Genomic DNA, 14322 nt, shown 5'->3' with positions numbered 1-14322 from the left:
ATTCCACAATACAACACCTAGAGATTATTTTAGCGAAAGTTGAATAATTAAAAGTTAGAAACGATAAATGGTAGTTATTCCATCATATGATACTCGAAAAGCATTCTAGCGGATTGCTTAATACTGGGGGGGTCGAAAACGAGAAGACGAAAACTAGGAATAACTATGTGGTATTTCATAAAACAATGCTTGGAAAACAATTCTGCAGATTGTTAAGACTAGGAAGTCAAAAACGATAAATGGTGTCATCACAACAAGTAGTTACAAACACTCGCAAAACGTTTCAGCGGATGTTCAATACTGGGAAGTCGAAAATAACAAATGGTATTCTATGACACAAAACTCGGAAACCATTTTACTATTATCGTTTTCATAATCCTATCCATTCGTCAACGTTATCCAAGAAATAAAAATCATTACTCATCCCCTCACCAACCCACCCCCCGCATATATCCGTCATTAGCCCACATTCCCCGCAAATCTCACAATCACCCCCTAGTAATACGCATCATTCTCAAACATGCCGCCCATAGCCCTCCCCTCATGACTCGCCTTCCACTCATCCAGCAGCACCATAATCTCTTGTCTCGTATCCTCAATAATGCCATCCATCTTGATATCATTCTTATCATACCCAAACGGGTCCTCCAACTGCACGCCGATGCCCTCAATGCCATAGAGCGTAAACGTGACAATGGCGACAACAAGGACGCTCCACCACCTGTAATCGTCGACGATTGCAAATGGCAGCACGCACGCGTATAGAGCGAGGACTTGCTTTTGGTGAATGAGATGCGCGACGGGGATCGGGGTCGAGCGGATCGTTTCCATGCGGCCGTAGGCATCAACCAACGAGTTAATCTGCACGCTCATTTGAGAGGAGAGCGGCGCGTTGAACCAGCCGCGGTCGGCGCCGCGGCGGATGTAGCCTTCGATTAGGATGGTGAGTTGAAGCGGGAGACCGAGGCCTTGGTCTTCGTAGCCCATGAGGCCGTCCGGGAGGAGAGAGACGTATTCGTCCTTCTTGGTGTGTACGATGCCGGCGTCGCCGGTTTCGAGGATGAGGGTGGATTGGCCGAGGAGGGGTGTGGTGGAGGTGCTTTGGGCGGCGCTGGAGGAGGCGGTGCGGTCGATGTAGCTGGGGCGCCGGGAGACGGGGCGGGAGCGCTGGGAGTAGGAGGTAGGTTGGGCAGGGAAGGCGGCGAGGCTGGCGGGGGGGATGTTGAATTCGGCGCGGAGGTTGTGTTTGATTGAGTATAAGACGGCGATGAGGACGCGGACGATGCGTTCGGTGTCTCGACGCTGCTCTTCAGTGGCGTAGCCGTCCTTGTCGCGCGAGTTGACTAAGGAGATTCTTGCGAGGTTGCGTACGGCGGTGTTGATGGTCGTCAGACAGTTTCGTCCCGTCCAGAAGCGGTCGTAGCTTGTGCTGTTGCGGAACACGAGCATCAGACCCACGACTATGGAGAGCGAGGGGATGATGGTCGACGGGATGCTGATTGAGTCGACATAGCGGGTGTCGATGTACACGATGAGGACGGTAAAGAGCGAGTGCAGGATCACGGGCAAGAGAATGATATCGTGCACCGCGCCCTTGGAGAAGCGCAGCACAAGTGGGATACGGCGGGGTTTGCGGCGAAAGGCATGGGCGAGGGGGTACGTCGGGCGACGCGTAGGGACGTCGGGCGTCGTCAACATTGTTGATGTTGTCGTGTTTGCAGGGCGTCAAGGGCACAACAAAACGAGCGAGTGTGGCCGCTGAGAAAAAGCAGGAATGGTGATGTTTTCCAGCAAGCAGGATTAAAGGGTCGTTCGCAACCCGTGCTCTTCGTTTTTCCCCGCAATGAAACCAGCCCGCCCGCCTTATAGACGTGGCGGTGTGAAGTGGGGAGTTGTGGGAAGATATGGCAAGATATCGAGTCGACAAGGATGCCAAATACAAGGCCCTCAAAAGCTTGTTAGATGCGTGTTGATGTCATGCGTTTTGCTGGCAGTAGCATGCATGTCAAACGCTGTTACATCTTGTATTGGTATGTGGCCCCCGCCTTCTATGCATTAAAGTTGGCAGCCGAGACATGCGACAGAAGCGCCGAAGTTAGGACGTGTGTAGATCGCCAATGCGTTTGAGTGTGTGGTGTCCAGGGTCCAGCATCGATCACATGCAAAGTTTAAGACTAGGCTAGCTTGCCCTGCACATCCCGCCTAATGACGCGCGATAGCCTTACAAGTCTGAGTAGATAGGATTAGTTAACAATCCAGGATATCGCTTATCTAACCCTAATCTTGCCCGTACTCGAATATCCAAATTCCATAAATCAATATTGGGGTACGAAATATTCGTAATCGATTAATGTGTTCGTGAGCGACATGGGATGAATATAGTCTGCTCTTGAGTAAATAAATTCTTTATGTTTACGTCTGATGTATTTTGGGGCGCATTTTTAAGTGTAATCTTGTCGTAACATGCCAGATCCTTATTTCAGTTATTTCATTCATATATACAAAGTTCGTATCCTTTCGTTAAATCTCTGTGATGCCAAAACACTGGCTCCCTGATAGTAGGATATAGCAATCCCTCGTTACGTCTTAATCACTGACCGTAGCGAACGCCAGCCACAGTTTTGACCATCTCACACACTCTCTTTCCGAGTGCCACTGCTTTCATACCCCCACATTCTGAAGAAAAATAGAATTTACCAACCCGAGCAAGCAACAAAGGCGTTACCACTGGCACCAGTGTGCGTAATCTCTCCCGCGCGTTGACCCCGAGTGTTGAAAATGACACGATCGGCACCAGGCGAGCCTGCAAAATACACATTAGTAAACAAGAAGAGCAAAGAGAAAAGTCTAAATCCAAATTGAGAACAAGAGTCACTCACCACCGGTGTAAGCCCCCGATGTCCTAAGCGGAAACTCCTGGTACGGTCCGGACACCAAGAACGAAAAGCCCTCGTAGTTGTTATACGTATGAGGATAGTTCGAGCTACCAGCCTGGTCGTTGTTCTGGTAGTAGTTGTATCCTGCATTGCGGGCAGTGGTGACCTGCGCCGAGGTGTAGCATGTCGATCCGCACTTCACGTAGCACGACTGTCTGGACTCGACGGCAGCGAGGACATCAGATGATTCCACGGAGTCGGTTGTGGGGAGAGCGAGGGTAAGAGCGGGGAGGAGAGACAGGAGGAGAGTGGAGAGCTGCATAGTGAACGGTTTGTCTGCTTAAAAGCGAATGGGAAAGACAGTGGACGACAACGAGGGTGGGGGTGCAACGGAAACCGGTGGTGTTTCTCGACACTTTCAAATATGAATTTGGGGGGATACCTACAGCCCTTTATATACTTCAAAGTCAAAGCAATTAACAGCTTACTTTTTTGTGCGACCCAACGGATACGCCGCCAAACTGCCATGCTCGCAAAAAAAGGCTACCACTCCTTTCTTACTTGCTTAGTTCTGGTGGCTTTGCATGCCCTGGGGGGGGCTTGGTTGAGTTATGTGCAAAAACGAAAATCATAACCAAACTGCGTAGTCGACCTCCGGGTTTAGACCTACTCTGGAAGGCCACACCCTCCAAGCCCCCGGAAACACACCAAGGGAACATCAAGTCACGCAGAAAGTAGTCCCGTATGATCCGAACGGAGAAAAGAGGCAAATCTAACGTATCTTGCCCGGTCTCCATTCCACGTTTTGACTTTACTCGTGCTTTGTTTCCTGGAGGCAAGATAGATAATTGGATTGGTTGTTATCCTTGCCTGTCACCTGTTTCAAAACACCATAAGCAATACATTCGAAATGCTCATCTTCAGTTACCTCTTCAATTCCCCCCCCCCCCCCCCCCTTCATTCGGCATGCATACTCACCCTTTCATCTTACATACACCCCCTCCATAATCTCACCTAGTACCCTCATTCCCCAATTTCCCGCCATCCTAAGCGCTACACATCTCCATCTGACCTACCGCAGCCCCACCCACAACAATCCCCAAATCCCACCCACATGTTTCACCTTATCCATCTCATTCGGCGGCGCTTCCACTTACTCCGTGGGCCTTATTCGCTACTTAGCTTACATGGTAATCAAGCAACCGGGTTGGCCGACCACGAGCTAACAGACGCACATGTGCGCGTTCGATAGGCTGGTTGGACGTGCGGGATCGGCGGGTTACTACCTATCGACGCGGGGACTAGTGCCAGATGCGGAAGGTGGGCTAGCTAGCTAGCGATTTGGGCAAAAGGTTGAGTGAGGGTTTCGGGAGTTTTGTTGGTGCATGGAGGGGTGGGATTGCAGCGGGATTGCCTGGTGTGGTGGTTGATCTGAGATCGGGATGGAGATGAGGGGGCAGATGAGGGGGCAGATGATGGAGGTTATGCTTAGTTGGGTCAACGGTATATGCGTTGAGGGCAAGTCAAGGTTTGCTTTTTTTGTTCGATTGAGTTTATTGACCAAGTGTAGGAAAGGGTATATCCGTGTATCTTTCTTCACCCCTGGGCGTACTCTACTGCCGTATCGCCGGCGGCAATGGTACATGCAGAAGCGGGCATTTTTAATAGCTTCTTGTCATCCTCACGTGGGCCTTACGATAGGATGAGAGATATCCGGAGGCGTCTATGCAGTCTTGCTCCATGCATCAATCAGCATAGATCCGCCTGCAACCATGCCGCAAATGCCTATGCCCGCATCGCCGAGGAGCCCCTGCTCCAGCGACCAATGCAGTGTCATTGGGGCGTATGCAAGATTCGATACCAGATCTTTCCACCAAACCCAGTTCTCTTCCTTTTCCGCTCTTATACTCTCTGCCAATCTAATCTTGTCCTCTTTTTCCCCATCTCCGTTGACTACAGGCGCCAAGGAAGATGGCGAGCGGTTACATCGCATGACACCGAGACGAACAACCTCAATACCAACATACGCAGCCCAGAACCGCGCACTCCAGATCCACCATTCATTCTCCCGTGCCTTTCCCGCGTCGCCGGTCCACCTAGCTGATGTCAAGGCTCCCTTTGAGCTAAGATATGCACCACCCTCGAGAACCTGACAGACTACGCACGACGTGATAGACGCCCATGTCAAGGCGCGCAGCGTCTTTTCCTTTGCGCCAGCATTCTCAGGTAAAGGGTCCTGGTACGTCGTTCTCCCCCAAGTGTATATACCCACCAAACTCCACAAACGCACGAAGATTCGATAGTCGGATATGAGGTCAGCCACTGCCTTTGCACTTCCTATTGTCTGGGCTATAAGTTTGGTGCTGGTAGGTGCTGGTAGGGTCGCTATGAGCGTTTCGCCAGGAAACAATACCCCATCTGCTTTCCCGGCGATTTCAGTCGCGATGCTGGCTAACCTTTTCTCGAGAAGGCGGGATAGGAGGGCGTGGACCAGGGTAAGTGTGTAGCATGTTGTGCATAGAAGGGCATCAGTGCCGTCAGGAGTCGACAGTAGTTTTGCGAGGCGGAAAATTGTGCGGTCTGTGCCAGAGGCGGCTTTGGTAATGTATTTCAGGAGCAAAAGGCGTAACTTGCGTATCAAAGATGGGCGCGCGGGTGGTTCTGGCGCCGCACCAGGCGACGGAGAAGGCGCTCCGGCGGGTTCCGAGGAAGACGTGCTTGTCGCAGGATGCAGGTCTTCCGTCATGGCGATAGTATGCAGCTCCCGCAGAACACGATCAAAAACTAAGTGAGACGAATGTTATTGAGACATGATGTTGTTGGAAATTGGGTCAAGTAGCAAGAGGTCATGCATTACCTGAGCATGCTGGCCGAGGTTTGCTCGGAACAGGCCATGGCGCGTCATCAGCGGGCACGTGCAGGACCATGTGCAGATAGCCAACTAGTACTATTTGTAAACTTTGCATGTGATCGATCCTGGACCCTGGATAATGCATACCTAAACTACAACTCTTATCTATTTGTCTACGTATCTATGTACCTATGTACATATATATATATACTTACTACATAGGTGACTCCCCCTACGAGCTACTCACCCAAATCTCTCTTCTTTGCTCTGGGCGTTGCCCCTGACGGTCGCTCTGCGGCGCCTTTTTAAGTCTTTTTTTTTCGCGCGGCACTGTTCCGCTCCCTACTTTCATTTCTGCCGTGGTGAGGTAATAATACAATAGCGCGGCACTATTCCGCTATTTGCATTTATTTCCGCTGTGGTAAGTAGACAATATTTCGTAGCACTAAGCCCTCCGCACATGTGTTATCTATAGTTACATAAGCTGTAGGGAGGGTGTTAGGGCTAAACTTACTCAGCTCGCTGTAGCTTCTGTTTCTCTTCATGCATTGGTCTTTCAGCTCTGTTCAAAAGTATATACACTAACTTGGAGCACAATATGATATGCAACATCACAAATCAAGAAGAGAATACTCTAAATCCTCTGGAGTCTCAGCTTGTTGATCAAGTCTCAGAGACACTTCAATTCTTTCCTAATCCACCCCTACACTCCAAATTTAAGCAACCTACTACCTAACACCGGACTCAACCAGATTCAATGGCATTCATGAGGGTGGACTAATTATCGCACTCAGCATAACCCTAATTACAAAAAAAAAACCATTTGAAGCCCCTTTCCCTTTGTTACTTCCTTTTCTCTACTGCGTTGGTTGTACTACTACCCTATGCTGTAGGGAGTATATGAACGCCTTAGGTATTTCTTAGTGACATCCGCCTGGCCTAGATAAGCGAGGCCTTATACTTGATAAGACCTACTCTTGAAGATGGAACTGGGGCCGACATTGGTCTATACATGGTTGATTGAAATGGATTCTAAAACACTACTGAAAGCATGCAAGCTAGACATGCACTGAGGGGGGAATATCATTCATAGCAATTTTGCAAACAATTCAAGCCGTCCCAGACACGCAGAGTCAGAGCCATAGTTCTCTAATAGAACATATTCTCGGAAAACATAGGCTAATTAAAGGATATCCATCACTGTTCCTTGACACATTCCTGCTTCCTATTTTCGATTCTAGCCTGAGACCAAACTTCGGTTGCTAACGCCTTGGCTAGGAGTTCAGTACTAGTACTTGCCACCTGGCGGTGGCTGGCCGTACTGCTGCTGACCTGGGTATCCACCAGGACCACCCTGCGGCGGTCGCTGACCATATTGACCTGGTGGTGGAGCTCCGTATTGGCCTGGAGGAGGGGCGCCATATTGGCCTTGTGGGGGTGGCGCGCCATACTGGCCCTGTCCTGGTGGGGGACCTCCGTACTGACCCGGCGGTGGGCCGCCGTATTGGCCTGGCGGAGCACCGTACTGGCCTGGAGGTGCGCCATATCCACCAGATGCTTGGTGGTTGGTCTTCTCGTCCTTGGAGTCGTAACTACGGTCAATGGCGCCAAGAAGAAGCTTGATGATCCACAGATCAGGTGTGAGATCCACAGGAGGATTGGCGCGCATCATCTCTTCTTGCTCGTTCTCGAAGTCTAGTACAATGTTAGCGATATCCTACATGCAGATTGATCAAACTTACTCGAGGTGCAGTCAACCTCTGGTCCGATTACGGGGTGCTCATCAAGTTTACCGAGGAACTTCCTAGCAGCTTCATCATTTCCAACCTGAGCGAACTCAAATGCAACAGCGCCGCGGCCATACTGTGGGAAACCCTTAAGAGTGTCAAAAGCATACTGAATGGTATCGAAGATGGCGTTCTGGGGCTCTCCAGCTGGCTGACCATCGGTGATGGCAATGACCAGTATCGGCTTGTTCAGCTGACCGTTCCTCGCCTTTTGGAGAACGATGCCATCAATGACCTTTTGTCTCATAGCAGTTCCCATAGGTGTAAGACCCTTGAACTGTACGCCACGCATAATTTGCTCAATCTGAGCTTCAGAGGCCACACCATCCTGGAGAGGACGGCCCTGCTGGTCGCGTGCGTTGGAAAGATCAGTGTTCATGAAGCGAAGAGAAATACCATCATGGTCAAAGAGCGTGGCAGCAAACGAGACCCGCTCCAGAATAAGGCGCAAGTCCTTGATGCGGCTTCCCTCCTCTTCAAACTGCATGGAACCACTGTCGTCTTCTACATGTCAGCTGCGCTCCATAAGCTGAATTGCGTAACCTACCGATATAGAGTACAATGTCGTACAAGGCAAGCTTGACAATATCATTTGCGATTTCCTTTGCGACACGCCAGCGCTGAATGACCTGGTTGACCTTGGGGCCTGCTTGTTGAGCGATCTGGGCAATCCTTGGGTCATTTGGCGGGTAGAAGCCCTGGAGGTTCTTCTCCTGGATACAGGCATTGAGAAGTTGCTTGTAGCCTTCTACTTCAGCAGGGCTGCTCTGGGATAGTTGCTGGGGAGGCGGGCCGCCTGGGTATCCTCCTTGAGGCGGAGGAGCACCGTATTGACCCTGTCCTGGTGGACCCTGATCCATATGTTAGTGATTATTCAGACAGCTTTCTGGTTTGAGCAAAATGAGTTATAAAAAATGTAAAATAAGTCACAGAAAAGAAAATGTATAGGGCTCAAGTGACGAAGATTTTCACAATGGAGATCCAGGATCATATCCGTCAAGGATAAATAGGGGAGAAAGCGGATCAATACGAACATTTGGCGGGTAAGACGGTGAAAGAGGTTGGTTATACTGCTGGAGCGGCTGTCCATAGGCTGGTTGCTGTGGTTGCCCCCACTGTCCCTGCTGAGGCGGCTGTCCGTAGGGTTGCTGTCCATAGGGCTGCTGTCCGTAAGGCTGCTGCCCATATGATTGAGGGGTTGGTGGTGGACTCCATGGGGCGGGCTGTGCCTGGCCAGGATATGGAGATTGGGCATATGGAGACTGAGGCTGTTGACCTGGAGGCGGCGGGGGAGGCCTGTTGTAGCCAGACTGTCCTTGAGGATAGGGTGATGATGATGTGCCATAGGAACTTGGGGCGGGCGGCTGTGAATAGGGAGACTGTGGTGGTGGTGCATTTGAACCAGGGCGCGGGGGCATTGGAGGGCCAGGTTGTTGTTGTGCATATGGGTTTGGTGCTTGTCCCGGTGGCGGGGGCGGCTGGTAAGCGCTGTAGCTGGAAGCCATTTTGCTTGAGAGAGGCATGTGTGGCTAGGGCCCAAGAGCAGATTGTGGCGGATAGAGTCCAGAGGCGGGCGGTCCAAGAGGGCGGGGGGGTGGTTTATTGGGAGTCAAAAGTGGAGTGGGGACTCGTCACGGCTTGCAAATGCCTAGTCTTGGGTGGCGGGTACAGCAGGGCAGAGGGCGATGATGATGCAGGAAGAGCGGGAACTAGCAGCAAAAGAAAGAGCTTTGACTTACCCCGGCAGCGCCGGCACCTGGGGCTGGGGCACCTGGATACGCTTGGTACTGTTGCTGTCCAGGCTACGTATATGCGTTAGTGAGCGCTTTGAATGCAACCCGAGCATTGCACTTACATAGCCAGACTGGCCGCCTGGAGGCATGCCTGCTGCTGCATTTGCTGCAGCCATCTTGCTTGCGAGCTACATCAGGTCAGCTTAATCTACCTGTGTATATACACACCTCGATGACGCAGGCGGGGTCATGGGGGATGGAGGGGCAGCCAAGGAACCACAGGATAACATACACCCATTGTTGTGCGTGTGTGTGTGTTGCTTCGGAGCTTCTCACGGTGTTGGAGGAGTTGAGAAAAGGCTTGACAAGGCTGATTTTCTAGGTGGAGCTCTGCAGGTTATGAAGGAAGAAATGGCGGGTGAAGGAGCGTGGGTGTCTGGCACGCTGTTTGTGCGAAGGATGGCGCTGATGCCCAGGTCAGCGCAACATGTTGGTCAGCTCCGCCCCAGCAGGCGCCCATTGCACCCGCCTGACGGGTCTCGTCATTGGCCATTGGCCGACCGCGTTGGGCTTTGGGCGTGTATACATGACGAAATGTGGGACATATTGAGGCTGAGCTGTCACCAACCCAGCGAAGCCGCCACGTTTGTACAAGGGGCGCTTACGAACGAGCGGGGCATTCTCAGGCGAGTAGATGGTCCTACTCTACCAGCCACTTGGACAGATTGTGCATGCATACTACATCGATCGGTCAATCATTTCACGAAGAATACATTTGTAGCTCATAGACCCTTTTACCCACTCCAATGGCGGGTCAAGCTCCGTTTCACTGCCACTGCACAGCCACCGCTGTGGCCGAAGCTGTGCCACCGAACATGATCACGCATACTACGTCGTTCCACCGCCTGATATCTGGCAGCCCGCTGTCTTACTGCATTACTACGATGATCCTGGTAATTGAATTGAAGCTTGCAGTTCAAAGCACGTGTCTCTGCGAGGATTCCAAACAACGCAGAGTGAAGAGAATATTCACAGGACTAACTTGATGTAGTTATCCAATATCGAGATATCAATGCCTATTAGAAATCTTTTGCCAATGGAATTCTTCCAATAATGGGATAACTAAAAATACTATACCAAGCTTCATAAGCAGCTTTCTAGGTATGGTATTACTACTGTAGCTAACACCCTGTGGATGAGACTCTGCAAATGCTGTCAAGCAATTATTCCAAGACTATTTTCAAAGGTACGCCATCGGTTAAGATATGAAATATCAATATGTTCAAATCTGTCCTCAACCTTATATTGTCATATTAAGTCTGCATGTCAAAATCACCTATCTACAAGTACCATCATGCACTTAAGCTACATCCAACCTCAAAATATCACTAGCATTAGAGCAAATAGTAGCTCATCATGAACGCACCTTAATGACGATTGTCCTCGTATGCTCCAGACTTCCCCTCAGCTGTATGTGACCAGGCGCGCCCGTTTAGAACCCCGCAACCCCGCCATCACCGCATCCTGTATACAAGCCAGTTGAGCAACCTCCCTCTTCGTACAGAGACGCAACAATTCACTCTTTCCCCTCAACAGAACATATACCATGTCTAACCAAGAAATCAACAACGCGCGCTTCAGCGCCGAAGCCCTAGAATGGGATTCCAATAAGAAGCACGTGGAATCCACCGCCAACGCCCTCGAAGCAATAAAACGCTACGTACCCGCTTTCAAAGAGGGTAGAAACAAAAGTAAGTAAACATCAACTCCTCAATTCTAATCCATTTTACAATACAAAAAAGAAGCCATTAAAACAATCTCCAAAAAAAATCAAAATTGAACAGTCAACCTCAAGTTTCTAATCAAGTACTACAACGCTTCTAGACCTTGACGTCCTAGAAATCGGCTGCGGCACCGGCCTCCTCTCCTTCATGCTCGCCCCCCACGTCCGCAGCCTAATCGGCGTCGACACCGCAGATGGCATGATCTCCGCCTTCAACATCAAACTCGCCAATCTACCCACTGAACACCCAAACCTCTGCTCTGTGAACCACTTCCTCACCAACCCCGACGCGCACGAACTGCAGAGTGCAGCAGCACTCTTAGCGACGCATAGAGGAGAGGAACCGAAGCCGCCGTACGAGTACCGCTTTGATCTTGTGGTGTCGCATCTAACGCTGCATCATATACCCTCGATGCCGGATATCCTGCAGACGATGCATAAGTGTCTGCGGCATGGGGGCGTGGTGGCGCTGACGGATTATGAGGATTTTGGGCCGGAGGCTGTACCGTTTCATCCTGTGAGTAAGCGGCCTGGGGTGGAGCGGCACGGAATCAAGAAGAAAGAAATCGAGGAGATGTTGCTAGGGACGGGGTTCAACGAGGTGAGGGTTGAGGAGGCGTTTGTGTTGAGGAAGGAAGTAGAGGCCGAAGACGGGAAGCCGGCGAGGGAGATGGATTTTCCGTTTTTGATTTGCTTTGGTGTTAAGAGTTGAAAGGAATGCAATGCAGGTAGAGTTGAAGGGGGAGAGTATAAAAGGTTCAGAAATCTTTCATCAGGTCGTTGACGGCTTTGGCGGCGAAGCGTTTGCGTTCGCCCTCTTCCATGCCCTCGCCCATTTCTTTGATAGCAACCACTTTTCGCATCATGACTTCGAGGTCTTCGACGTCTTTGTCGTCTGTCTCTCCCTCTTCGTCGCCATCATACCCCGCAAGCGCATTCTTCATGCCAAACAGCTCCATGTTCATTTCTGCCTCTTCGGCCTCAAAGCTATTCTCGAACCCTTCTTCATCTTCCCCAAAATCCAAGGCTGCACTGCTCTCCCACTCTGCTGCCTCGAGCGCTTCCCGCACCCGCTGCACTCCCGTAGCTTCGCCAAACTCGTTTTTGCCCTTCTTCTCCGAGTCAATGTATTCGAAACCATAGTCCATGGCCAACTCTTCCCACTCCTCGTGGCTTTTGTCCAGGTATGGCGTAACGGATTGCGGCATCGCCACCGCTAGACATGCAATATCGCCGCCATAGCCACACGCACGTTCAATTACATCCGAGATGGCCTGCATCGTTTCTTTGACTTTATCTACATCTTTTTCTTCGACTGGTCTCTTGAAACAATATACCCATGCGCCGAGCGCTGTAACAACTTCGCGGGCTTCTGGTTTGGTGAATTCGGTGCGCCATTCAGCAACGTTGGGTAATTCGTCGATCCAGATGGGCACAGTGGCGGTGTAGTACTTGGTTTCAATGCGCAACTCATGCGTAAGGCCGGCGGTGGTATTGGATGTGGGTTCTGGAGCGGAGCCTGTGAGCTCTGCAGGACAATTAGCGAATGGCGTACGAGCAACCAGGTTGAAACATGCCTTTGAGAAGTGGTAGTACACCAGCATCTGGCGCCCCAACAATTAAAAGGCGTCGTGAATTCTTGATATCCATGCTATCCATACCCTCCATGCTGTCCATATTGTGGCGTTGTGCTGGAAAAAGTTGTGGGTTGCGGAGTTCTCGGGAGTGAGCCCTCGATCTTTCATTGTGGGGCAACAGGCTGCGATGATCAAAAGCAATAGCGACTGCGCCTAGACTACACGTTAAATGTAGCAGAGACATACAGGTCTTCGGACCATCACGTGTCACGCAATAGTTTCGCATTCTTTTGAGAATGAACATTCATTCGTGTTCCAAGGTATCATCAAATTTGCTATCCCGTTTTCAGCGTATGCCCCAGCAAAAGTGACCTGGTATCATACCTGTCGGTGTATCCCCCTTGCCATTTATCAATCGCATCAAGCGCATCCTCACAGCTGCTGCGCCTGGGATTGCTTGCTTGCTACTGCCATTCAAGTTGTGTCTTTGCCGGAATTCCTCACATGGTTCAACGTCCACCACCTCGAGTGCTAGCCCTCGCCCTGTTCACTGTGGCCCTACCACGCGCAAGACCAACACCGCGACCCCTCGTACCTCTCGATCGGAACATGGGCGCGTTCCTATCCGTAGTTAGTGCCTTGTTCAGTGAAGGTTCCCTTGACGAGCCTACCTCAACATGTCTGGTACAATGAAGTATCGTACATGGCTTCCCCGGATGTAGACTTGCTCAAGATGTGAGACACGACCGTCACGAGCAGTCACAGTAATGTCCTTTAGCTGCACGTTCATGTTGTCCTCAGCTGCGAACCCATTAGCAGGGTTTAAGTGTTATAGATAGGATAGAAGCCGGACCTTCAATCAGCTTGCCGCGGTAGACTTCGCCAGATGTGATTTCGAGCGTGACAATGTGGCCCTGTTAAAAGTCAGTACTGACATGGGAGAATTTGAGAACCGTGTTGCGCATACTGCTGCCTCATTGAGGAGCTTGATTGGAATACCAATAGTGCTCGTCATCTTTGAGAACTGGGGTTTAGGCTGAGATTGTAGGCTTGTAGCTAGTTATGCGCGTGCTGGAGGTTGCGAAGAAGACGTTCGGTGAAGGTCCGCGAAAGGTACTGAATGGGATAATCGAGGTAAATGCGCTCGTTGTGTCGCCAAGATATTCGCCGAGTAACGCACTCGTCAGTTTCAGTGATACTTTCAGAGGCACCGCAGTGGGAGGTTGTGGATAGTTTTGGTGCAGGCCTGCTGCGCGTATCAATATCGCTGTCTACAGAAAGTTGAAGGTTGAGCTTGGACCATTTACTTAGTCATCACGTGCACGCGGATTTGGCCCTCTAAACCCATTCTTCCTTTCTCTGCTCTCCACGTCAACGAGCTAAAGATCAAAGCTCATCTCAACGACTTGCTTCGGTCTTTAAAATAAGATATCGCCGATCATACAAGCATAAAGCACGCTGCAAACTGATCTCGAATCTAACTTTCCTCCCTCAACGTGATTATAGTCCCATGTACGACTTGACTTGTCTTCATCTGTTTGCTGTGTAGCGTATCAGATTGATTATCTGAGAAAAGAATGGCAGGCCACACTCTAACCTACTGGAATCGGGTATTAAGAAAAAATAACTTTGCAGTCAAAGTAAAAGGATTCAAATAATAAGCCTGTATAAAAGCCTCAAAGCTTCGGCTTAGACATTTACGTCAGCGAGACCCT

At 50.5% G+C, this 14322-nt stretch overlaps 7 protein-coding genes across 7 annotated transcripts; 1 reads left to right on the top strand and 6 right to left on the bottom strand.

The window, feature by feature from the left end:
- Window positions 1-169: 169 nt before the first annotated feature.
- Window positions 170-1969, bottom strand: COCSADRAFT_36382 (uncharacterized protein). Its single transcript, XM_007700967.1, has one exon. It carries the CDS (start codon window positions 1696-1698, stop codon window positions 496-498), a length of 1203 nt encoding a protein of 400 aa, XP_007699157.1. The 5' UTR covers window positions 1699-1969; the 3' UTR covers window positions 170-495.
- Window positions 1970-2323: 354 nt separating this feature from the next.
- On the bottom strand, window positions 2324-3296 carry COCSADRAFT_36381 (uncharacterized protein). The gene is made up of 2 exons (XM_007700966.1): window positions 2880-3296; window positions 2324-2803 (listed from the first exon to the last, which is right to left on the bottom strand). Exons 1-2 carry the CDS (start codon window positions 3196-3198, stop codon window positions 2694-2696), a joined length of 429 nt encoding a protein of 142 aa, XP_007699156.1. The 5' UTR covers window positions 3199-3296; the 3' UTR covers window positions 2324-2693.
- Window positions 3297-4441: 1145 nt separating this feature from the next.
- On the bottom strand, window positions 4442-5818 carry COCSADRAFT_36379 (uncharacterized protein). The gene has a single exon (XM_007700965.1). It carries the CDS (start codon window positions 5620-5622, stop codon window positions 4600-4602), a length of 1023 nt encoding a protein of 340 aa, XP_007699155.1. The 5' UTR covers window positions 5623-5818; the 3' UTR covers window positions 4442-4599.
- A 1197-nt stretch (window positions 5819-7015) lies between these two features.
- COCSADRAFT_87792 (uncharacterized protein) lies at window positions 7016-8377 on the bottom strand (the record flags this gene model as incomplete). The annotated part of the gene is made up of 3 exons (XM_007701355.1): window positions 7016-7422; window positions 7470-8018; window positions 8062-8377. Coding segments are annotated over 3 exons (1272 nt in total), but the record flags the coding sequence as incomplete, so codon positions are not given.
- Window positions 8378-10544: 2167 nt separating this feature from the next.
- On the top strand, window positions 10545-11765 carry COCSADRAFT_317138 (uncharacterized protein). The gene is made up of 3 exons (XM_007701354.1): window positions 10545-10785; window positions 10844-10998; window positions 11132-11765. Exons 2-3 carry the CDS (start codon window positions 10854-10856, stop codon window positions 11740-11742), a joined length of 756 nt encoding a protein of 251 aa, XP_007699544.1. The 5' UTR covers window positions 10545-10785; window positions 10844-10853; the 3' UTR covers window positions 11743-11765.
- A 23-nt stretch (window positions 11766-11788) lies between these two features.
- On the bottom strand, window positions 11789-12851 carry COCSADRAFT_170848 (uncharacterized protein; the record flags this gene model as incomplete). Its single annotated transcript, XM_007701353.1, has 2 exons — window positions 11789-12558; window positions 12608-12851. The coding sequence occupies 2 exons, from the start codon at window positions 12849-12851 to the stop codon at window positions 11789-11791; spliced, it is 1014 nt and encodes a 337-aa protein (XP_007699543.1).
- Window positions 12852-12912: 61 nt separating this feature from the next.
- COCSADRAFT_36375 (uncharacterized protein) lies at window positions 12913-13857 on the bottom strand. Its single transcript, XM_007700964.1, has 4 exons — window positions 13575-13857; window positions 13461-13521; window positions 13279-13408; window positions 12913-13228 (listed from the first exon to the last, which is right to left on the bottom strand). The coding sequence occupies exons 1-4, from the start codon at window positions 13620-13622 to the stop codon at window positions 13117-13119; spliced, it is 351 nt and encodes a 116-aa protein (XP_007699154.1). The 5' UTR covers window positions 13623-13857; the 3' UTR covers window positions 12913-13116.
- Window positions 13858-14322: the final 465 nt, after the last annotated feature.

The sequence above is a fragment of the Bipolaris sorokiniana genome (assembly GCF_000338995.1).
Source record: "Bipolaris sorokiniana ND90Pr unplaced genomic scaffold COCSAscaffold_6, whole genome shotgun sequence".
NCBI lineage: Eukaryota > Fungi > Ascomycota > Dothideomycetes > Pleosporales > Pleosporaceae > Bipolaris > Bipolaris sorokiniana.
This window is presented reverse-complemented; position numbering and strand designations above follow the sequence as displayed.